At 35.2% G+C, this 25,100-nt stretch overlaps 1 protein-coding gene across 3 annotated transcripts in view; it reads right to left on the bottom strand.

The window, feature by feature from the left end:
* GAS2 (growth arrest specific 2) overlaps nt 1–25,100 on the bottom strand; it is a 123,252-nt gene that overhangs the window by 54,466 nt on the left and 43,686 nt on the right. For all 3 annotated transcript variants that reach the window (XM_007457638.1, XM_007457639.1, XM_007457640.1), the window contains 3 exons: nt 15,276–15,339; nt 6,824–6,965; nt 100–207 (listed from right to left, as the gene is read on the bottom strand). In XM_007457638.1, the coding sequence (XP_007457700.1) occupies nt 100–207; nt 6,824–6,965; nt 15,276–15,339 (314 nt within the window). The remainder of the gene's footprint in view (nt 1–99; nt 208–6,823; nt 6,966–15,275; nt 15,340–25,100) is intronic.

The raw sequence follows: 25,100 nt of genomic DNA, 5'->3' as shown, positions 1-25,100 counted from the left end.
TCCTGCTGAGTTACTGGTCATATTTTCCCTGTAACCTGCAACTTAAGTCCTGTACATGCTCTGAAAGGACAAGCTGTCAAGTGAAAAGTAAAACTTTACCCTAATGAAGAGGATCTTCTCTCCCACTCGGTATCGTCCTTGCGAGAGCCTCTCCACACAGAACTTGCTCGGGCATTTGCAAGGAGGATCTTCAGAAATCCGTTTCACCTGAAATAGAAGAGCAGGCAAGTTCATTCTCCGTAATCAGGTTGCCTTTAGATTAATTTGTTCCATGGGTTCAAAGGCCCCTGAACCATTAATGCTTTTAAATTTGTTCTATATCAGACTATGGACACGATGTGAGCATAGACATATCAAATTAAATCTTAACTTAACTATGTAAAGGTCAGGCCCTGAAGGCACTTTGTGAAGGTCAATAGCTGCACTAAGGCATAAGCTGGATGATGACAGTGATAATGATGCTGGAGGATAATCACAAGCAAATCAACTGGCAGTGTAGGGATGATGAGGTGGGTTCTCACGTTTACAGGATTAAAAAGATCATGTACATTGGATTGTCAAGATAAATATATGGAGAACTAGAATACAAGGCACGTTAACATAGTCTATTATGATGAGGAAACATATAGACGTAGTCTATATGTTTCCTCGTCATAACTGTAATATTTTACTCATTTTCAAAATAAATGAGAATTTTAAAATTATTATTATTTAAAAATGAGACTATTTAACCTTATTTTGAATCCTGAGACTTTCTTTAAGGAGTCATCTCTAATTCATCCAGACTAATCCAGCAATTCACTCCTCAGTAATTCCCACCTGCCAAAACCTATTTCTGTAGCAGTATCTTACAATTTATATGTATTTTATAGAATCCATGTCTGAATATCAGATTTTCCCTATTTTATCTATCTCTGTACTCTTTACAAAACACATACACTAAATGATAAGTGCATAATGCTTATAAATAGTTGTGACTATTAAAGACAATGTATAGTCCATGATTTTAGGAATAAGGTTTATTTATTTATGTTTTCCTTGGTTGGGAACCTGCCATGCCGTGTCTCATAACTGTCCTCTCTTCAACTAACCAACCAACCAAACAACCCAAAAGAATAATATGTTGTGTTTTGAGTCAAAGTTTCCATGGAAGACAGATCTAAATAATATACAGCCTACATTTGAGAAGCTAGACAGAACAAATTTAAATTCTGAAGGGATTGGCTTGGACACCCCTCACCCAAATTCTTGCTTCCACAAAGATATGATTCCTAGAGTTTTGTTATCAAAGCAATTCAATCATTTCATCAAATAATTCAATGTCTGACTTCAATCAGTCTTCCACTAAGAAAAAACTGTGGGAAGAGTCACGCAGGAACTCACTTGCCTGTTGGAGTAAAGGACTTAAGCATCTTGGTTTCCCTAGAATAAGCAAGGTTCCAGAAAGTATGGAAGCATAAGACACTAGAGGGGAAAGCTAGAAATAGTGGGGGAATCCTGAAGCAAAACTTATATTAAGATAAGTTTGGTTAAATAAATAAATAATAAATGGATAAATAAGCACAGGGACCTAAAAAGGACACAGGAGGAAATTAGTGTGACAGATTAGCCTGGATTCAAAGAATTTTAGAGATGGCTTTCATTGAAACAGTGAGGGAACTGTCTAACATCGTTATGTGAGTGATTAGGTCCATGTCTTTGAGTTCTGAATTTTGCATACCATATGATACTTGGGCCATAGATATATCCACCCACTCCCCCAGTATTAATAGAATCCTACCCCTAGGGATTCCCTTCTATAATGCAGACCCACATTCTGGGGTGGGGGTGAGGTCACAGGACCAATGAATGTGTGCTGTCTTAAGTGTTGTAAGTGTTCCTCTATGTGTATCTCCTTCAATATGTACTTATAGACATGTTTTAAAAATATAAATGTGAGGAGATATGGTGACATATGTGTATGTATAGCTGATTCACTTTGTTATACAGCAGAAACTAACATACCACTGTAAAGCAATTATACTCCAATAAAGATGTTAAAAAAATAAATAAATGCTAAAAATACATAAATGTGTGTGTATATATATATAAATATATATATATATATAAATTGTGTTTATTGCATACTATTGCTAGAAGCAGTACAGTTTTCCTTAGCACCACAATAATTCCATGAGAAAAGAAGAAAAGGAGGGAGGGAGGGAGGGAGGGAGGAGGACTTTGGCCACCCTGAAGAAAAATCCAACAGTCAGCATCATAAAAGCATCTGGCCCAGACTTTAGGAGAGTCATGCCTGGCACAGCTTTACCACGATGTAGTAACTGAGCAGACAGTAAATTGGTGTTCAAGTGGTTCCTCTGCTAAGAAATGACAATCACAAGTACGGATGGAAAGTATTTCCATCTTGAAATGTTTTTAGACAAGATACAGAAACTATTGGTACCAAATGAAATAAAATAAAAGAAACACTTTCTCAAGTGGCCTGTCCTTCTCTAATGCCTTCCTAAGCTTTGAAAATATACTTGCTTTTTAAGATCAAGGGCTTTTGTGTGGCTGTGTGAGAGCTGGAAGCAGAAATGGAAGAGACAAGGCCAGGCTGTGGGGAGTTAAGTAAACAGTGACTGATGACATCTTGCTTCTTACATTACCTTGGGGTAAGTCAGTCTGGCAGGTTTTCTGGTTTTGGCCAGGAACCCAGCCAGCTTTCTGTTGAAATGGGATTTCAAGAGGAGCCTGATTACTCAGAATTATACTATCTCTCATCCCCAGACTGAGGAAGTTGATGGAGAAGAGGAAGAAAGTAAGAATGGCTTCTTAGAACTGTATTCAACTCATTGTGTGGGAACAGGCTCAACACGAGGGCACTAAACCTGACCCCATCATTTTATCACAGCCGAATCACTCTATCAGGACATCAGGGGAATAAATTAATCCGAATGGACTCCACTGTGTTTCTCTTACGATGTCTGGCTTGATTAAAGAAGTTGGGATGTATTATCCACATAAAAGGTCACCTATTTTGTTTTTCAATTTTCCACAATTCTCCTAAGTAGCAAACAGAGAAATGTGAGGACACATTGAAAGTTTCAAAACTGGCAGTTATTGTTGAAACTGTTCACTGGAATATGACATCTTAATGCAGGTCTGCGTCTCTTTCTTTTTCTTTTTTCTTTACTCTTTTCTCCATTTTTTTTTTTTTTTTACTCCCCTTCTTTATTCTCCTTCTTTTTTTTCTCTTTTTTTTTTTTTGATGTAAATAATAACTTTGCCAGAGTAGAAATAGCCAATAGTATTAACTAAACACAGGAACTTTGCAAGCAATATTTTATATCCCTATTCTAAAGAACATGTTGGAGTATATGAACTTCAACTCCCCAATGGCTATATATGCCTCATATGCAGTGAAGCAGTTGCCATAGGAACTATTTCCTTTTTATATCTGACATATGAAGCTCTGATTTAAGCCATTAGTGAGGTTCATATGTTTTTTCTCTCTGTTCCACTGTCCCTGAAATAAAACACTCAACGAAAAACTATCACTTAAACAGAATACAAATATTTCAAGGCAATTTCCCCAACATAGAATGAAGACTGTAAGAGGCTTCTGTGGCCAAATAAGCACGGAAAATTCCAGGTTAAACAAGATCTTATTATGGAACTCACTAGTGCCTTTGATATGCCAGAATGCATTGCCAAACTCTAGGTAGGGACTATAGGAAGCTGTATCTCTCAAACTAACCTAACCATGGAATTCTTTTTCCACGGGTCATCTGGTGGTGTGAGTGTTTGATTAAACATTCAAACTAGCATGAGAAATGCTAGTTTAAAGACTGTGAACGTAGTATTCTAGCTGGCAACAGTATAGAAATATCTGCTTAGAACATTTCCTACATTCAATGAAAACCCCTTCCACTATACAGATGGTTATGTTCCCAAACCCTGACAAACTTTAAAGCTTCTCTGAAACCCCCTTCATCATTTCCAGCTAAGAGAACAGAACCTGGAGTAGGGAAGAACAACCACAGAGCGACAGTCGTGCCATTTTGAAGAGAGTCCCTATCTCATCTACCTCTTCTGAACTGGAGTATAGGTAAAACTTTTCCAAAATCCCTTTCACAGTTGTTTCACCACCTTCTCCCTCCTGCCCTTCCTCTCCGGTTCTCAAGGATGAGGGATGGCCACATGTGAGACAAGCTGGTGAAGAAAGGGAACCATTCTAACTACTTTTCCCAGGCTCATGGAAATGGTTTCAAGGGGCAACATCTCCTCGCTCTGCAAAGCTACAGCAGAGCTGAGAAGTGCACATATTTCCAGAGCACATGGCCATTCCAGATAAATAGAAAAAGGGAGAGTCTTTTTTAAACTTTGATTACCCACATTAATAATTTATCCAATAAGCATGGTACTAGATCTAGCTGAATAAAATATGGTCCTTGTCTTTGAGAGCAAGGACCATACCTAGAGAAGAATAGGTATTTATGCCCAATAAGGTAAACACTTCATTAAATATATAAAAGTACTTGAGGTACCAAGGACAAATTTGTCAATTTTACCTGGGATGAGAGATGCCAAGAAAAGTTTTCTACAGAAGGCCACACAACCTGAATTTTAGAAGATGAAAAGGTGTCTAAAAGTAGATTTCAAAGATGAGCAGTGTGAGGAAGCCAAGTGAGGAAAAACACAGGGTATAAAAAATCCTTGGGAGTTTGGGATTAGAGTATAGGTTTACAATAGATACATCAGAATGCAAGAATGAATCCATAGGGCAAAAAGACAAAATGGGCCAGAACATGGAGGGCTTATGTGACACATACCTGAGTCTGGGCTTTACCCTGGATATTATGGAGCCCCTATACAATTTTAATCAATTCTGAGTTGCGTTTAGGTTGATTATACTGGTAGTAATAAAGTTCATGGAGAAGAATTTCAAGAACAGAGTGGTCAACAGTGTCAAACACCAGAAAGTGGTCTCATAATTTGAGGACTAAAAAATTCATTTGATTCAGTAATTCATTCATTAGGAGGTTAAGGGTCAGACCTCTGACTCTAATGCATTAAAGGAAGTGAATGGAGGTAAGAGCTGAGAGAAAAAGGCCTAAGATCAAGCATAGTAACCCCAGAAAAACACTTTTATGAGAGAAAGACTAAAAGGCAGATCTTACTCTAAAGTAAGTCTAATCAAAAAAGTATAATTGAGAGAGAAGAAAAAATTGTTCTCATCAATATATAAATAATGTGCCATTATCTACTATTAGTACAATGTTATTCAATTACCTTACAAAATAAAAATGAAACAGCAGGATTCAAGACATGTGGTTGATCCTTAAAAACATTCCTGTGATTTTAAAGTCCTTTTAGGTGTATTATTAAAATGCCCTGCTATCCTTTCATTTCTGAGTGGATTGAACAAAGGAAAACTAAAGTAAACTGGTATTGGATAAGATACCTTGATGGGCTAAGTTTATGTGGGCTACCCTTAGCAGAAATAGGAATTCTCAATCGGTCAGACAAATTGTTATATTTCTGCTCATTTAAATCTGCAATATAGGTTATAGTGTCACATGGAAGAAAGAAAAGATGGGGGAATCTTTCTTTCTGCATCCTACAGCACCAGTCGGCCATTTCCCCTGCTCTTTTCAGCTCAGACCCTTGGGAAGGGAACTCTCAGCTACAGGCTAGCTGTCCTTTTCAATCCTGCCTATTTCTTATAATTGGCATTATGGTTGGTGCTAGTCTCTAAGAACTCTCCTTGTGTGTGTGAGACATACTTCAGTCTGACATCTCCGAGGTTTCCATTTTTTATAAAACCCATAGGTTTTTTGACATTTACGCTCAAAACATATGTGCTGGGAAGTAAATGCACACACATGACACACTACTTAAGAGACAACAGAAGTAGCCAGAGAATTTTATTTCATCCTGTTTTTACTGTTACACCCAGAATCTGTTTTCTGTACTTAGGAGGGTATAATGAAAATATTTCCTAATCTGCCAAAGATGGTGACTCAAGAACTCTGAGGGATGGTGACCTCAGAGAGTTAGACAAAATTAGGTTGGAATCTAAGCTCCTCTCTTCCTCTCAGCAGGTATTTCAACTTCAAGTCTCAGGTTCCTCAATAAGAAACCTGCCCTAAAGATAACAAGAGCACCTGAAGAATACTGGCAGAACCCGGCCCATAGCAGGCTGTCGGTAAAGGGCAGTTATCTTCTCCATGGTATTTTGCTTTTCCTTCTTTAAAAATCCTCAAGTCTCATGCCTCAGGCTTCTTATCAGTGAATAAGGAAACAGGAACCAATAGTATCAAGGCTTAAGTGTTTTCAAAGACAATTTTCAGGAGGTTGACTTATTATCCTAAAATTTTAGATACTACTCAGCAGAATTCAGTGACACTTTATTTTAAATAAGTGGCTCAGTTTTGAATCTCAGAATGAATTGCAGGACTATAAACTTCCTCATAGGATTTTTTTTTTTTTTTTTTTTTTTTTTTTTTTTGTGCGGTACGCCGGCCTCTCACTGTTGTGGCCTCTCCCGCTGCGGAGCACAGGCTCCGGACGTGCAGGCTCAGCGGCCATGGCTCACGGGCCCAGCCGCTCCACGGCATGTGGGATCTTCCCGGACCGGAGCACAAACCCGTGTCCCCTGCATCAGCAGGCGGACTCTCAATTACTGCGCCACCTGGGAAGCCCCCCTCATAGGATTTTAAAATAAATTTCAATAACATTGGAATAGGTAAAGGTTAGACTGATAGAAGATTGTACAGAATGAGTTTTGAAGTTCAAAAAAGACCAAGTGTTGATAAGAAACTTGACCAATTTTACTTACTGCATCATCCAGTAAGTTTCCCGTACTCTTTTTTCCAGAAGACTTTGATGAAGGAGAAGGTGAAGGAGAAGGGGCAGAGAGTGTTTCTTCTTGTTCAATTTCTTTTTCCAACTTTATCAAACCAGGAGGCTCCACACCATACCTTTTTAAAAGACACCAGATCAATACACATGCGTAAGCTGTAATAATGATACACTTAGCCGTATGTTGCATCCAATTATACCATAGGACCAAATTGCTAACTTTTCAAAACAACATTAACTTTTCTCTGGCATTGAAATAGTATGTTCTTAAATTGGCACCCTTTTAAGCAGGGAAAAACACACACACCCCCATACATACATATATATATATTTATAGTTACATATACATACACATATATGTTTATATCTATATATGAACATATAAATGAATAGATGATAACATACTAAAAATAAATTAAAATACTCCATATAATATATTAATGAGTCAATAACATGAGTTGCCATATTAATTTAGTCTTCAGCTTTCAGATTTACTAGCTTTAATGATATTAGTGCTATAATTGAACTCCTATTTTGAATATAAGCTTGTTAAAAATGGAAATAAAATCAGAGAGTCAGAGTCAAGTTGAAGACAGCAATTTCTCCAAATAAATGTCCTTAAATGAATTAATAGTGAAGAAATTCACTCTTACTTGTATATCTTTATGGACCCAGAACAAGGTAGAATGGGTAATACAGTACATTGGTTATGTTTTTAAGACCAACATAATGAAGGCATGTACAGTATTACTGAGAAAGATAATGAATAAAGAAACAAAAATAATTTAGAATAACAATATGTTAAAAATTATGTGTTGTAAATTATAAATGCCACAGCAGTTCAAAGACAGAGATGTAGTTGTTAACAGCATTCTAATCTCCCATATTTTCCTCAGGCTAAGTTTAAATTTGGTTTGGTTTCCTAGATGCATATCAATTGTACCTAGGTGAAGAAAGCCAAAGATAATTCCAGAATTTGAGAATTGGGAAGGATCTTTGGGTTCATGTAGTTATACCCTTTCATTTTTACAGAATAAATAAAATGGATCCAGAGGAAATATAGAATGAGCTAGGAACAGAATAAAGATGCAAATCTAGGTTTTCTTACTTCAGGTTTTCTCTGACATGTTAATCAGGTGATCACATGTTAGAAAGAAGAAGAAAAAGTCACTTGGAAATTTTTTAAAAATAGGCTGTGGATTACCTACAAAGTAAATAACCTATATAGAGAGAATAAATATGCTGGCAATATGTCTAATACCTCAGAGTGAGTGAATAGTATATTAAAACATCATTAAATATAAAAGCTTAGGTTATCGTCATCCTGTTCTAATGGCTTGTTATTTTAACTGACATCATCACACACGTCAGGTGGCCTTTGAGAGCTGGAAAACTTATATCAGAATTCAGTACAAAACAGTTTAAGCTGGCACAACTCAAATAATAATTGCTGTTTTGCTAACTGCCTCTAGTGAACAGAGTAATTTTTAGTTACATAAATCATTAGCTAAAAGACTTTAGGCACTATTTATCACATTTCAAACCTTTTATACAGATTAGCCAGTTAACAGGACATTTGTAGAAACATGCAATAGACCGCAGATTCTATAACAGTAGAGACTGTCTGATTCACAGCATACCTAGCAGCCAGTGTAGATCCTGGTACACAATAGATACTTAATAGCTACTTTTTTTTTTTTTTTTTTTTTTTTTTTTTTTTTTTTTTTTTTGCGGTATGTGGGCCTCTCACTGTTGTGGCCTCTCCCATTGTGGAGCACAGGCTCCGGACGAGCAGGCCCAGCGGCCATGGCTCACGGGCCCAGCCGCTCCACGGCATGTGGGATCTTCCCAGACCGGGGCACGAACCCGCATCCCCTGCATCGGCAGGTGGACTCTCAACCACTGCGCCACCAGGGAAGCCCCCAATAGCTACTTTTTTTGAATGCAAAAAATTTCCATATTCTCATATAACAATGAGTTCAGGCTCCAAAGATGAATTAGATTTCATTGTTTTGGACCTTTAAATGCATATCACTTTAATAAAACATATCGACATTAAACGTAAATAAGTGTTTTACCCCCCAAGAATGTTCTTCTCGAAAACTTTAAACCGTATTCAAAACTAAAATACATTTTTAACTTTCTAGCACTCATTTATTACACTTAACTCAACCCAGCATCTCATTACTGTTGACAAGTACCAGTAATATACACCTGAAGATGTGGGTATCATTCTTCCCTGAGGCAGACTTGAGCTAACTATGCCATTAACCTACTCTTTAAATATAGCAAATCACTTAATCTCTAAAAGTCTGTTTTCTCTCAGGAAAACACAGATGAAAGTGGCCTGTCCTAGAGGTCTGATGTAGCAGGAGAGAGACATTGGGAGGGAGGGAAGGAGGGAGGAAGAAGAAAGTTAAAAGAGCAACTGTTACTGAACGTCTTCCATGTGTCTGGAACTTTTGGGCATCTTGACGTACAGTATTTCTGAGCCTCAGTTTTAGTTCACTGTAAAATGGAAGTTCTAATTCCTGTGTTTTAATACAGTTAGAAGGAATTAAAACAGTAGCCATTACACTCCCAGTACAGTGTCTGACACATGGCACCATCTCTGAGACGGCTGTTGATAACTGATGTATCAAAGCTTGCACAACCAGGACACTGCAGCATTGAGGTCCTTTTGCCAAAGTTTTAACTTTTTAAAACATACCACCCAATGAAATTATGTAACAGCCTCAAAATTAAGATGTAGTGTTATTACTATTGTTATATTATTACTATTGTTGGTATCCTTTACAAAAAAACCCACCATAGGCTTTCTTTAAATTAATTTTCCTAGAATTGTAGGATGGCAGGAATATGTTGGTGCTGGAGCATAGCAGAACAAGTTATAAATTCATTTTTGCTGCTAACTCGCTGGATGAACTTCAACAGGCAACCCTTTTTAATCCCTCTAGACTTATGTGAATTCTTAGTTCCAACAAGGTATAACATTTTGCTACATTTAATTTTCTCAAGGTAATAACATAAACTGGGCAGTGAAGCTAGAGGAATTTAACACGCTAGAATTCACAGCCAATTAAAAGTCAATCATAAATGAAAACATCATATTTGAAAGTATAAATTGGGTCAGTTGAAAAATATGATTTCATTTGTGATTGTAGCTGGATTCATGCCACCTTTCAGGAGCAGGCTGGTTGGGTTGCACAATTTTTTCTTTTTCTTTTTTTTTTTAACAAAGTGAAATAATAAGTAACAACAAGCTCCACTCCATGTTGAATACAAAACAAAATTCGAATGAAGTTGGTAACAAAGTCATACATGGAAAACTTTGCCCTGGAGATTTTTCTTTATCTGGGAATGCTGAAAATTAGCTATGCCACTGAACATAGAAAATCAACACTAAGCCCCAAATTTCTGCTTATATTGGCTTTTGAATACTTCAAGCTGCTTAAGGTACAGTCAGCCAGTCCTGAAATACACACTTCAATATGATTCATTGGCTTCCTGTCTGTCTGGAGGTGTCAACAGTCTGTAAATCACGAAATTCCCCTTGGGTTGGGGGCCTGCACCTGAAGCCAGCTTAGTCACCAGTAGGTCTTTTTTCTGCTCTCCAAAAGGCTGCTTCATTCTGGTTTCCATGATTAACTCTATACCACTCTACATTTTGATTTTGTTTATAAGGTTTTCAAAAATTTATAGCGTTTTCTATTCTTGTCCAACTACAAGATTTCAAAGCTTTGCGGGAGAAGGGGCAACTGTTGCTTTCAAACTGAATAAGGGTCAACTAAAGATAGCAAGAAGGTTGAATCCACTAAAACTAAATCTTTGCATCTGTATACCCCAGTGATGTGAAAGTAGGGGGAATACTGAAAGGGCAATATCATATTATAATTTTTTGGTATCATTTCAAAAATGCATAGTGCTAGGGTCATCTTATGGTTAATAACTTTATGATGAGATCTTAGAAATGGACTTTTCATTTTTCTGGCACAGGATATAGCTTTTGAGATTGGTCTAGATGAAATAATTGAGCCCCTAAACTAAGCCCTGAACTAGAAAATTTACTCAAACTATTTACTAGACTATAATTTTCAAAGAAAAGACATCTGGAGCCTATTTTACTAGAGTTGGAGGGATAAAGTTTAGAAACTCCCCCTTCTTAAGGCATACAACAGATAGTTTATAGACTCTTGCAAGATGGTTTTTGCCCCATTTTTTGTTCTGTTTTAAAGTTATTTAAAGACAGATTTAAATTTGGATGGAAATTTCACTTATATGAAAACAAATTTTATCCTTAGCAGTCAGAGTCAAGCTCTTTAAATAGGATGAGTTAACTAATAAGCCTTGTATAAGAATATTTTCTTTTAAGTAACATTTCATTAAGGCATGGGTTAAAATAGGAGACTAACAAAAATATTCACAAAGTATATTTCTTTTGAATGGTCATAAATTTTGTTGAAAATGAAGAAAACACTCAAAAATAAAAATATAAAAAGCTTCCCTCTGATGTTGACTATTCATCATAGCCCCAAACCAAAATATCAAAAGTTTTTTTTAGTTTTATCATAAAGCTAATCTTAATTCTGCAGTCTTAAAAAAGGTTGAATTCATAGTAACCTTTTTTAAACAATGAATATCAAAGCACCCTCATTAAAAAGATCTTTGAGGTTTTATTGACCTGTTTTTGCTGAATGTTTTATTTCGCAGAAGGCAAACATGCATATTTTACACACAGAAACTGACATGGTTTCTGAAAAATTAACAGAGGGATTTCACTCTCCAGTGATGACAGCTCTGTTTAGTTGAAAATAAAAGGAAGTTTCACCCATGAGAACAAAAATAAGTGGTCTCATTCTCCCACCCCACAGCTCTCAAAGGAGCTTCACGGAGTGTTCCCAGGCAAGAGAATACAGCAGGGAATTAGAAATATTTAGTGAATCATTTCTAAAGTGATGTTGATGCTTTTAAGATGACATCTATGTAAATTTGAGAAATAAATGTTTAGAATCAAGTGTAAAGAAACGTCATCTATCAGTGGAAAAAACACAAAACTCACAAGGTTGTACTGGGATTTTGTTATGGTCAAACCTCATCTGTTGTGTGTACAAATTAATGTGATTCTTGAGAACTCTCCAAATAACCACTTCTGGTTTTGTCTAATGCTGTCTTAATTCAATAATTCAGTAACTCTGTCTTAATTCAACTCCATAGAGGAGTACAGGGAGGAGGAAGCACACACACAATGATCTAGATAAAGGTTTAATATATCTAAAGAAAAAATTCATAGTAAAATAAGATGGAATGATGAATTTCCCTTTTTTCCTTCAACGATTATGCTTCAACACAGGGCTAAGGTAGTGATGTTTGGGTTTATTGGGTTACTGTTTTTAAAGCACAATTGAACTTCCATTAAAATTTTGATAAAATCTTCAAATGTGTACAGAGAGAAACTTAAATAGACATTTATACTTAAATGTTCAATCTATCCATTTGGCATTCAGCTGTTTAACCTTATGCTGCACACAAAAGTGAGGCCCTGAATAATCTGTTAGCATATTTTTTTCTTTTTCATGGTAAGAGTGCAATATTTCACATCACTTAAGTAGGTGAAGAAGATAAAAGGCAAAATTTACAAATTGAATATTGTAATGTGTTGTCTTAATCCTTAGATCACTGCTTTGTGAAATTAGTAATTTTCTTTTGTAATGTGAATAATCTCTGCTTTTATCACATGGTCATAAAGTGAGGTCAGAAATGTAGCCACCCATTCTTATTAATAATAATAATAATGATGATGATGATAATAATAATAAAGAAGGCAGAGGAAACTTTTGGAGGTGATAGATATATTTATGGCATAGATTGTGGTGATGGTTTCATAAATGTAGACTTATATCCAAACTCATCAAGTGGTTTGCATTAAATATGTACATCTTTTTGTATGTCAACCGTATCTCAATAAAGTGGCTTAAAAAAAAAAATTGGGGCTTCCCTGGTGGCGCAGTGGTTGAGAGTCCACCTGCCGATGCAGGGGCATGGTTCGTGCCCCGGTCCAGGAGGACCCCACATGCCGTGGAGCGGCTGGGCCCGTGAGCCATGGCCGCTGAGCCTGTGCGTCCGGAGCCTGTGCTCCGCAACGGGAGAGGCCACAACAGTGAGAGGCCCACGTACCGCAAAAAAAAAAAAGAAAAAGAAAAAGAAAAAGAAAAAAAAAGAAATGGAGCAACCCAGAATCTCAATTTTAAAATATTTGGGGAAAAACACACACAAAGCACTTCATATAATGCTTCACCTTCAAATTGACCAGACCATTATGATTCCCTTTCATTAACCAAGATATTAATTTGCAAGGGGCAATTCTTGACAAGACTCAGAGCTGGAGGAAAGGTGATTCCTAAGGGAATTTTGTCATTGGATAGCACGCCTTCTTCTTTGATGACTTGGTCATAGCTAAAATGTTTAGTTCAGCAAGATTCCTAACAGTGTTCAGATAATAAAGAGTATAATTACAAAAAAAATAATAAATCCAGAAAATAGGTAAAGTACACTAAGCAAGAGGAAAATGACAACTCCCAGCTAATTCTGTAGATAGCGCCACTCTTTTTTACCTCTATCACAACTTTCAGAATCATGATGCCTGTTTGATCCACATATTTAGGTTATCAAAGCACCAAAATAGAATCTGGCATTTCAGAATATTCTAATGATATAATTAAAATAACCAAGTAAACAAAAAGTTTTCTGCCTAATCTCCTATTACCCAGGAACTCTAGACAATCTTTCTTTTACTCTAGCATTTCAGGGGCAGCAGCTCATTTACTGAGATTTTACTTTGTGTGTGTTCCTCCCTCCTGTATTTTTAATATCACCTTTCTTAGGGGATATCTGCTGAGCCCAAGGACTCAAGGCTGAGTCCTTTGACTCATTCATAGCTGTTTGTCCTGCAGGCCAGAAGGCTTAAGCATGGTAGAGGAGTGGCTTACCGGAGTCCTAAAAGCAACAGGTACCTTTGTCTTGCTCCCTCTCAGAACCCAAGAAAGTGACAGCCTTGAAGGGGAATGGGGTCCTAAGAAACAGTCAGATACTATGGACTATGCCTGAGTAGTAGAGACCTGAGTGGTCAGAAGACAAGGAGACCCTCTCCAGAGGCTGTCACACAATATAGCTGGGAAAGGTGTGGGAGAAAGTAGGGACATCCCTAAATGTCTCAAATTGATTTTTTTCACTCCTTATTGAGTGGAGCCTCATTCTTATTTAATTCAAATGTTTTAAAATTAAAACAATCTCTCTCATCCAATTATTATGATAAAGTAAAATCCATACCTGATGAACAATTTGTTAAGATTATGTTGACTATGATGCTTTAAAGAACTTGGGGTTACTTCTTCTGATTACAGTGAATTTTCCACTGGCTCAAAAAGAGGGCTATTCATTGGCAGCAAGTTTTCTACCCATTGCTGTAATTTGCTGATGTGCTCACCTTGTCTTTTCTTTTCTTTATAGCTCTCCCTTTGAGAATTAACACCCAGAGCAAACTCTTACTTTGTCTTATTGGTTCATCTGATCTCAATGCTAGAAGTATAATCAGATCTGGATGAGAAATGAATTCTAATTAATTCTGAAGTTTTATTTTGCTTCAAGATCTATTCAAACATTTATATCTTCATTTATAATTCTTTGGGCTTTATAAAACTGTCAGAAGCCTTGTTTGAGGATTTTCAATGTAATAAGGAGAAGACATGAAACCAAATCAAGTCAGCTGAGCTAATAAAGTCCCTTCCCCTGCTTATTTAGCTACAGTTATGATTTCTACAATTACTTCTTGTTTTTCTTTTCTAGAAGAAGAAGATTCCAAAGATATCTCTACATATGAAGGATAATATTCTATCTTTTTCCAATCAAATTATGGAGAATAATTTTAAAACTATCCATCCACTCAGGAGTAGAAACCAAAAGAGCTGAGGGATGAGAAGTTAAATGGGGAAAATGAGAAAAAAGGAACAAAAGAAGAGGCTGAAAATTATTAAAGAGTAAACAGGAAGAGAGGGGTGAAGGAGCTGAGAAAGAGAGAGAATAATGGGAATAGACTTTCCACTAAGGAAAGCATAATTGTCACATACAATTTCATGTACAAGATCCTCCCCAGCCTCCCAAGAAAGAGTTGCAAGGAAAATGTATTCAATTAAAGGATATTTAGAAAATGCTTAAGCATAGTGACTTTGACAATAAGGCCACGATGCTAACAATATTGGTGGTCCAGTTTTTTAGTTTGAACAATTGCTCTCAAGACGTTCATACTGATCATATTTGAAGGAGTTGCCTCTCAACACCTAGGTTAAACATCAGCGATGAAAAGGCAGCAAGCTTCTCAGCTGCTTGGATGCTGAGACGGTCGAGTCATAAGTAGCGGCAGTAGTATGACCTACCTGGCTGCAATCCGGCCAAGCTCCAGCAAACAGAGACACACTTCTCTGGGTTGCTTGTGGAGGACTGAAAGACAAGACAAAGGTGGACACCTTTACAATAGAAAGGACAGTAAAGCAGCTCAATGGGGAGCAGGATGGACTCCCTCACCGCTCATGGTCCCAGTAAATGAGCTAGTCTTCATTCTGACATTCATAATAACCATCCAATCCCACAGTACAGTTAATAGCTTTACTGAAGTCCTAAAGCAGTTTTCAAAACTCTTTGCCCAACTTCCTCCCCAAAAGCCATGAGTCTCAGGAATCCCACCCTGAGAATATTTTCTTTAATTAGTTAATATTTGTAAGTCAATATTGGAAACACATGTAGCTATAATTATGCTATAAATAGTTGATGGATACTTAAAAACAGACAGCAAACATAAGACTATGAAGCAAAGTCTGGTCTTTTAAAAATCCTAACTCTATCTTCACCAGTGGTTTTAGCAGAAATAATGCAATGAATAAGGATTAAAAATTACACATCACGGTCCTTTGTTATCCTCCAAACAATAATGTCAAGTGAGCCCTCTGAAACTTGATGTCTTCTCCTAATGAAATTTGATTAAATGATACTTTAGAAAGAAACACTTTCAACTGACTGAATTTTGTAAATATGTACAAATATATACCATCAGCCAGTTTTGCCCATAAAATGAGCAAATTAGAAAATGGTTCTTTGCATTGATATTTCTTTTCTAATATAATATGATTACTTAATAAAGCTGCTTTATCAATTGCTCTGGACACATTCAGTAATGTTGACAAATCATACTTGCATTTGTTGAGCCTACCAGAGGAGTATGTACTGCTTATACTTTTTTCTTTTTAAACTAAGATTAGAGAATTTTTAAAATGTTATTATATACAGCACCTAACAACAGATATTGGGGGGAAAAGATTGCATTGAGAATGGTCTTTACATAGACACAATATCCTGATAAAAGAAAATACTAGCTTATTGAGAAACATTAAGAAAAACAGCAATATTGCTTCAATTCTTAAACATATAATTTTATAGTAATTTAATTTCCCAGCTTTATTCTATTCCCCCACTTAAATATCTAATTCCTTCTCTCCACAGGTTATGGCAATGGCAATATTTGCCACTGACACCAGAATGGAATTTGTTGGGAGTGTGTGGTGAATAGAAAAATACATTTACTTAAATTATAAAAGTATATGATTTCACTTGGCTTTAAACAAACAAAAATTTATTATCTTGCTATAAAATGTCATCTTTAAAGCTTTTAAAATAAGTTCTAATATCATCAGCAATGTTCATTAAAATAGAATTGACTATGGGAAATCTGAATTACAGAATCTTTCCATTCTTGGTAATATAAATTTGAGTTTCAGCTAACGCTTAGTGAATTGTCATAAAATCCAGGTTGGGGAAGTCTAAAATTACTTTTAACTAAAGGGCCTTAAAGCAAAGGTATTTACTACCTCCAATTTCAAGTGCACCATTAGCTGACTCTGGCTAAATGATACAACTTTCGATATATTAAATCGACTTCAGTGCAATGAAATGTATGGACTATAATATCACATAGGCATCAATTTCAAACAGAGAACAATAACAAAAATCACACAAAAAAAGCAAACAAATGAAAATCAATCTTCTTGTCTAGATAATCAGTTTCTTCTGATTTGGACTTTTTTTATCCTGTCCATGGTACAAAATAACAAACAGGAAAAAGGAATACATGAAAGCTGAGGTGAAGAATATGTTTAAGGCCCTGCTAATACCCTCATCTTCAGTGAAAGCTGTGTGAAGCAAGTAGCTAAAGCTCAAGGAGGCTTGGATACAATCTCATGCATTTTGTGATGGAAACAGTGTTAAAATATGAAAATTATTAGTGAACTGACCAAACTGTGCCAATATGCAGTCAACACCAACTCTAAAAAGCAACACCTGACTCAACTATCATGATTCTTTAATCAGCGTATTGTACTTATTTTGAGAGTATGTAAGAATTGGAAGTAAATACCAATAGATACATTCAATGGAAAATAAAATTCATTCTGAAGAAAAACAGTAATGTTGGTAATGTACAAAGGACAATGTGATATGTAGGATGCATTGTTATTGTGTATTCAGCTATCAATTTAAAACAGCCTTTGCAGGCCAACATTAAAATATCAAATCTACGATGGACTCATTAGAAAATCAATTTGGCAAACTGAAAAGTAACTGCATGATTCTCCTTTTTATATCCTTAACAGAACCAGCTTATAAAATTTAAGACAAATAAACATCTCACTCAGCATCATTCCTTAGGAAAATGATAATAGAAAGATGTTTTACTTCCCCATTTTCTTGGAAGTGTTATCTTTAATAAAGCAATTGCTTTGTTGCTTCAAAACACACCTATAATATTGTCTCACTTGTTAATGGCAATTTGAATATTGGGCATATCATGCCTGATCCATAATGGCCAAAAATATCATGTTTGATGACTTGTAAGCAATGAATGAGTTAAATCTGCAGAGAGGCATAACAGCACACTGACAAGAACAGAACAGAGTAATTACTCAGTAAACACTATGTCTCAAATTATCAAGGATGATGACAATTATGCCGTGATGATAATGGTTGTGACAATAAACAAACTGAATAAAGGCTAAAATCTTACCTAGCATATTTAGAAAAGGCAAGAATTTAAATTATGTCAAAGTTTATCTAATTGTAAAAGCAAACACTCTTACCTTATTCTATAAAATTAAATTCAAGAGTCTTTAAGTAGTATCTACATTATACCAAAGAGGTGACTGTGTTTGGTTTTTGCACTCAAGAAAGTTCTAAACTAAAGTTAACAGATGGAAAGAGAATAGTGACCATGGGATTCGAGCCACAAAGATCTGGGTCTGAGTGTGAGCTCTAAAATTTACTAGTTTGTTATTTTGGGAGATTATAAAATCTCAGTTTTCTGAGGGAAAATAATGGTGTGTATCTTGCAATATTTTTGTGCGGATTTAACACAATATTATTCGTGTTATTCCTAGCCAATGTTTGGCACATAGAAAAGAATTCCCAAGGTTAGTTTTCTTTCTTTATTATTATTTTTGTTGTAAATTATTTGCTTAAAGATTATCTTCATTTAGCTTAGTTAATATTAATACACTCATTTTTTTTCCTATAAGCATTTTTTTTGTCTGTGCACCTGTCATGTGTAAGCCACCATACTAAGCAGTGGAAGAAACTTCAGAATTAAAAAAACTACTATGGATAGATGTGTATAATTTAAAGCAGTTATTATAATGAGTGTATTTTGAATATTTTGTCATTTATATTATATCAGAAATAGTTAATTCTAAATTTAATCAAATTTAAGGTTAAGTAGGTCAATTTGGCCGGCATATATAGACAGATATAAAGGAGAGAGCCTATCATTATTATGGGTTTGTGCTAAGCATAAAACTTAAGTAACAATTACATTAGAACATGTCATTTTATCAAACACTAAACATCTTACTGTCAATTTTTCTGCATCTCTGGGAATAAAATAATTTAGATGAACCCATTTTCAATAAGTTACCTAAGTTGATTATATATTGTATATATGAATGCATGTTTTTGTCAGGATGATTAGAAAGACAATTTTTAGTATATTGCATTTGAACTAAAGCCTTTATGCTGAGTTGTATGTACTACTCATTTTAAAGACATTTTACTGATTTGTCTTTTCAAAAATATAAGGAAATTTATACTTATATTGAGGTTTATGGTAGGAAACATTTTTTCACTCTATCATTACAATATTGATATGGTCTTTTGTTTTGAGTTATGGTTAGAAGAGGGGATCACTATGGCTTTCTTTCCTCTGAACAAATTCTCTTTAAAACAAAAAGCTGTCTAGTCACTGGTGATTATTATGCAAAAGGTCTTATCATTGGAGGCTTCTTTTTAAATACGCAAAACTGTTTCAAAGAAAAGTATAAGGCAGAACACCTCTGGGGAAAGCAACACAGATCCCTGTTCAAAATATGTGGCAATCTTATAACCTAGATTCTGTTAAAATCTCATGGGCATCAAATGTCAAATGGAATGCTGCTAGCTCCAGGAATAGAAAATGAGACCTTCTGCTAAGGCAAGGGGTAGAGTTTTAATGTCACAGAATCTGCAAGGATAAAATGCATTAGACCATGAATGTATAGTTTTCCTATATATATTAAGTTTCAACAGATGGACAAAAAATGAAGATAAGAAAATTTCATTATCTCTTTGGTTTATATACATTAGAGGCAATAATATTCATTTTGGTTTTAAAGGAAACTATGTTTTAGATTTATATTTAAGAAGAAATTTGCAAAACTTTTATTTTTGACTGAATATTAAATTGTGAAAATATCATAAAGTTAATAGCTTCCCACCTCCCCAGAGCAGAGAACAGATTCTCATACTCAGAAAGAGTGACATAGTAGAAGACATTAAACTAGATGTCAGAAGAGCTGGTTTTACTCCTTTGCTACTTAAGTGATGGTCCACAGACCAGTAGCATTGGTATCAGCTGGGAGCTTGATAAAAATGCAAATTATTGGGTCCCACCCCAGACGTATTGAGCAAAATTTACATTTAAGCAAGGTTTCCAGGTGATGAATATGCACATTAAAGTTTGAGAATCATTATATTAATCAATGTTATGATTATTACAATAAACGTCAATTATAATTCTATATCTATTTTGGTTAAAATATTAAAATGTGATTTGATATATGGAACATGTTCTAGAAATGTTTAAGATAACGGTGATGATGATGATGATGATTATGATGATGAAGATGATGATGAATGGAGGAAAAAATAATTTGTGAATTGGATTAGCCCTTAATGGGTATTATGGGCATTTATCACCTACCAGGATCTATAAGGTACAAAAGATGCCTCCCAAGAAAGTAAAGGGATGGCTGTCTACATCATGTCACTCCCAGAAAGTCACACGCAGAAATCCTTGAGTTTAAAGGTAGGGAGCAATTAGGAATAGCAAAGAAATTTAGGTGCCTTACAACTGATCTGAGAGAGGCTAAAGAGAAGAAAAGGCAAACAAGAATAAACCTCACAAACTCATGAATGCTGAGTGTGTGTGTATCCAAATTTCTCAGAATCACTGTTTGCATTATAGCAGCCATATAATTCACATAAACAAAGAGAATTCATTCATAATCTTATCAGTGATGGAAGATGTATAGAATAAAATGTAGTTAATTGCCTTTGCCACTGTCAAAAAATGTCCCAGAGCAAGGAGTGCCCTTTCTGTCTCTAGCACCCAGACCTTATGTGAAATTAATGGATTAAGTCACTATCACTCAGAGCAGCAATAGGAGTCAAGAGTCTCTTCTAATTTGGTTTTTATTTATATTTTACTTTTCTTTTTACTTGAAATCATCATATGAACTTCTAAAATTAACTCATACGAAGCATAACTTTCTGTAACACAGGGACATGATCTTTGAAGGTTAATGAAGCTGAATTCAAATCCTAGCTGGGTCACTGAGAAGTTGTTAATATTGGGCAAGTTATTTAATTCTCTTGGTCCTAACCTAGCGTTTTCATTATAAAATGGTGGTTGTTGGGAAAGTAGCTATGATAGCACATGTGCACAGCTAGGCTACCCGTATTGAGCATATAACTATTGCTATTTAATATTGCACAGTGAAAATTTGATTCTGGGAAAGCTAAAAGGCTGTCCCCTTTCCTAATTCAACCCTGACTCCATCAAATCCTTGATACTGGGAGACATTTTATTCTCTCAAGGCGTGGGCCATAGCCGCTAGGCCTGCACGTCCGGAGCCCGTACTCCGCGGCGGGAGAGGCCACAACGGTGAGAGGCCCACGTACTGCAAAAAAAAAAAAAAGATGCTAATAAAGTACTTTATAAGAACAGGTGTCAAAAAATCCAAAGTCTAAAATAAATTGTTCCTGGGGAAGAAATAATGTGAATATAAATGACCCAGAGCTAATTTGGTATCCTGAAGTTGTTATTCTACATTAATATTAATAAAAGTAATATAACTTTTTTTCTACAGAAATACTCTTATAGTCCTCAATACAGACAACAACAACACCAAGGGATGATTTATCAAACACTGGAAGGCAGGCATAGATTCTTTTTCTGATGCAATATGTATAAAACAGAAAATGTTAATGTTTAAAAATCCACACACAATCCTTTTCACTTTCGTGCAACATCAGACCAATACTGTAGGTAGGTCAGTGCTTGACCAGTGTTCAACAGAACAAAGAATTGTATAAAACTACTCTCCAGAGTCATGCATCAAAAGAAGACAGTGCCACACAGCAAACACAAATACAGAAAATAAAAATAAAAAACAAATCACACACATTTGCATGCTAGCACAGCAGATAGCAAACCCTTTTCTTGCTGAGTAGATTCTTTCTCAGAGAAATAGATGAAGAATAGTCACTGGCCTCCAAATCCTATAATCATCCAATAACATAATAATATTGACACAATTACAGCAAGCAAAAAAATGTGCATTTTTCAAATATTCCCTCCCCCATCCTTTTATCTTTGTCCATCTTCCAGCTCACCGGAATGTACATAAGTAAAGCAAAATAAACAAAGCTCTGAGGAAAAAGTTAAGCTAACTTAACAATTTCTAAATCAGTGGGCTAAAGTAAATTACAAATAATAAATCCTCCATGCAAGAGTATCACTAATTTAAGGAAATAGTTTCTACTTAAAATATCCTAGAAAAAAATCATATAGGAGCATCAATTTTAGGGCTCATAACTTAAAATTTTTTTAAATTGAGAAAAAGTCATAGATTTTTGGTCCTAATGTAAAACAGCCCTTATAATACATTGATGTATAAAATATACTGATGTATAATATACTGATAAATCTCTAAATATAAATATCAATAAATCTCTATGCAACTTGGTTCAAATTATCTTAATATAAATAAAATTGTTCATGTTTCAGATTACATGCCATACCTGTTTACGGTCTAAAGTGTGTTAATAGAGAATTGAAGAAAATGATATTACTTACAACCCAATTACTATTTATCTTACTTTCAGATTCTGAATATAGTATTTTTTTGTTATTTACTAATGTAAATGCTGAGATAGTCTCAAAAATATTATGAATATTATTTTTGCTTGGTATCTATGAATGACTACAGTTTGTGTAAGCTACCACCAAATAGATTCAGTTCATCCCCTTTTTTACTCTTATAAAAAATGTTTCAATGGACATTCTATTGCTTATCTCTACTTACTTCCTTCAAATAAACTTTTAGAAGTAGAACAATTTGATAAAAAGATAGGAGCACTTCTTAGATCTTACACAATGTCAAACTGCCCTCCAAAGAAGGCATGCCAACTTCCAGGTTTTTTTCAGCAATGTATAGAAGATCCCACTTCCCTCTGTACTCAGCACTAAATATACAATTGTTAATCCGTGCTAATTTTTCATAGTTTTTATTTGCATTTGCCTTATTACTAAGGTGTCAAACATTTTTATCTCTGTTTTGGGCTTTTATAAGTCTTTTATCAATAAGCTGTTCATGATATTTATCTATTTTTCTATTGTCTCACTTCTGAAACACTATTCTGAGGTATTAGTAAACTTATAATCCAAGAACTGACATTTGACAGAGGAAAAATTCTCTCTCAAGAATGTCTTAGAAGATAAATGGAAGGTTACACTCTGTATGTGATCGCGTCATGCGGCATAGAAAGTTATCTGCCAAGAATCAAAACGACAAGCACGAGAGAAGCATATGGAATAAGATGCTGTCTATACTCCCTAGTTCATCCCTGGCATCCCTTCCCCACCCACTGAGATTTCTTGTCATTAGCTGCTGTGGAAAGAGAACAGATAGAGTGAGTCATGAATTAAGATCCTCCCGCAAATAATCGTACAAAAAAAGCACTGCAAAAGAGGGTAACGTATCAGTTGCCACAAAGATAAGAATGCTTTATGCAGGCGAAGACCTTTGAAGAGCTAAAGACAGAAGCCTCTTGATACACATTCAGTACAATGATCTACTTTATCATTCATTCAAACAGATTTTTCCCCTTCATCAGGGCATCTTGTCCTTTTATTTGGTGTTCAAAACACTAGGACACAAAGGATGCTCTTCATCTTGTGTGCTACTGAAATGAAATCTTGAGGTAGGGAAAAAAGAAAAAACCCTTGCCCTAAATTCCCTTTCAAAAGTGAAGTGTGAAAAGACATCAAGCAGAGTACACAGTATTATTGTTGCAAGAAAGTCAATTCTGCAAGTGCAGCGGCTCAATCACTTCCTCACTCACAAGTGAATAATAAGAAAAATCCAAGGAGAATGGGTTCCACCTGGGGAAATGGAATTTCTCATTGGGCTTCCTCCTGATTATCATTAACATCTATGGGTACAGCTGTTTCCTTTCTCTGAATAATCGTGAAGTCAATGCTATAGTATTGGCTCCCTTCTTCCATCTCCACAGGGCCTATTGTACATCACCTCATGCCCTATTCTGAGCAGCAGAAATTTCAAATTTATATTTTCATTGAGTAGCAAACTAGAAAGCCTAACTATTTGATTTAGTTTGGTACTGAGAGGATTCAAAATTATTTAAAAAATTTATAGCCTTGAAAATTTGGTCTTATTAAACCTTCTTGGCTATATAAATACATTTTAATTGCAAGGTATAAGTGAAGTTATACTGTAGAAGGTAACCAGAATCAAAGATATTTTAACAAAATACTCAACAGTTATGACATATAAATTATCATGTATTTAATTTCTATATAAAAATCTCTTGTTTATAAAGTCAGCTTTTTTCAAACAGGGTGAAGAACTCGACCATCTAAAAATTCTTCATGACATAATTTTATATGCTACAGAGTATGTATTTATATACCAGGACCATTGTTACATGAGCTGCTTTATGCTTTATTGTTTCAAAATAAAATGTATTATTTATTACCTGAATGGGGTTTTAAAAAGCCATTCAAGCTTCTTGGAGTCCAACTGAAAGTTTGGTTAGTTCAATTAACAAAAGAACTTATGAATAGTAAGAAAATTGAGACAAGACCATATTTACATTCAGAGCTCCTAGTAATCCACTTGGCCTACAGTAGTCACTGAAAAAATGCTTTTTTTAATGGAAACCTGTGTAGTAAACAAATTAACAAAAAATAAAGCAGTTTCCCCATGTGGCAGTTCTTCAGCAATGCAGGGGCACTCCAGAATTTTAAATCATGATGTTATTTGTCCACACATAAAGAGTGTGCTTCTTGTGACTAATACTTGAGTTTTTAAAATTTATATATAAAGTGTGTGTGTGTGTGTGTGTGTGTGTGTGTGTGTGTGTAGACACACACACACAGACATTTACTAGATCTTTCAAGGGTTTTTTTCCCAACTCATCCATGCACATAAACCTATAAACATGAAAGTTAAAATCTATTTGTAAAATTACCACTGCACTGAAAAAGAATTATATCCATACATATCTTCCACCAACTTTTTTTTACTTTGACGTGAGGAAATGGTAAGAACACTCAAAGCTCACATATACAATGAGCATTCATAGAGCACACTGTTGTATACAGTATATGCTTCTGTGCAATCCTTCTGGTTAAATTTTTCTTTCAGGTATAAAATGTTCTCCTAGTCTAAGTTCATGTTATTCTCTTCTCTGCTGGGAGACTTCTCAGAAATTTGATGACAGTATTTCCATGTCACATCAACTCCTCTTAGTACAAATACAAGTTTCCTTAAGCACATAAAATGAGTAAGACTTTAGCTGCTCTACCATCAATTTCCTAGGTT

Source organism: Lipotes vexillifer, unplaced genomic scaffold, assembly GCF_000442215.2.
Source record: "Lipotes vexillifer unplaced genomic scaffold, Lipotes_vexillifer_v1.1 scaffold505, whole genome shotgun sequence".
In the NCBI taxonomy this organism is placed as follows: domain Eukaryota; kingdom Metazoa; phylum Chordata; class Mammalia; order Artiodactyla; family Lipotidae; genus Lipotes; species Lipotes vexillifer.
The sequence above is the reverse complement of the archived record's forward strand: the minus strand, read 5'-3'. Positions and strand labels throughout refer to the sequence as shown.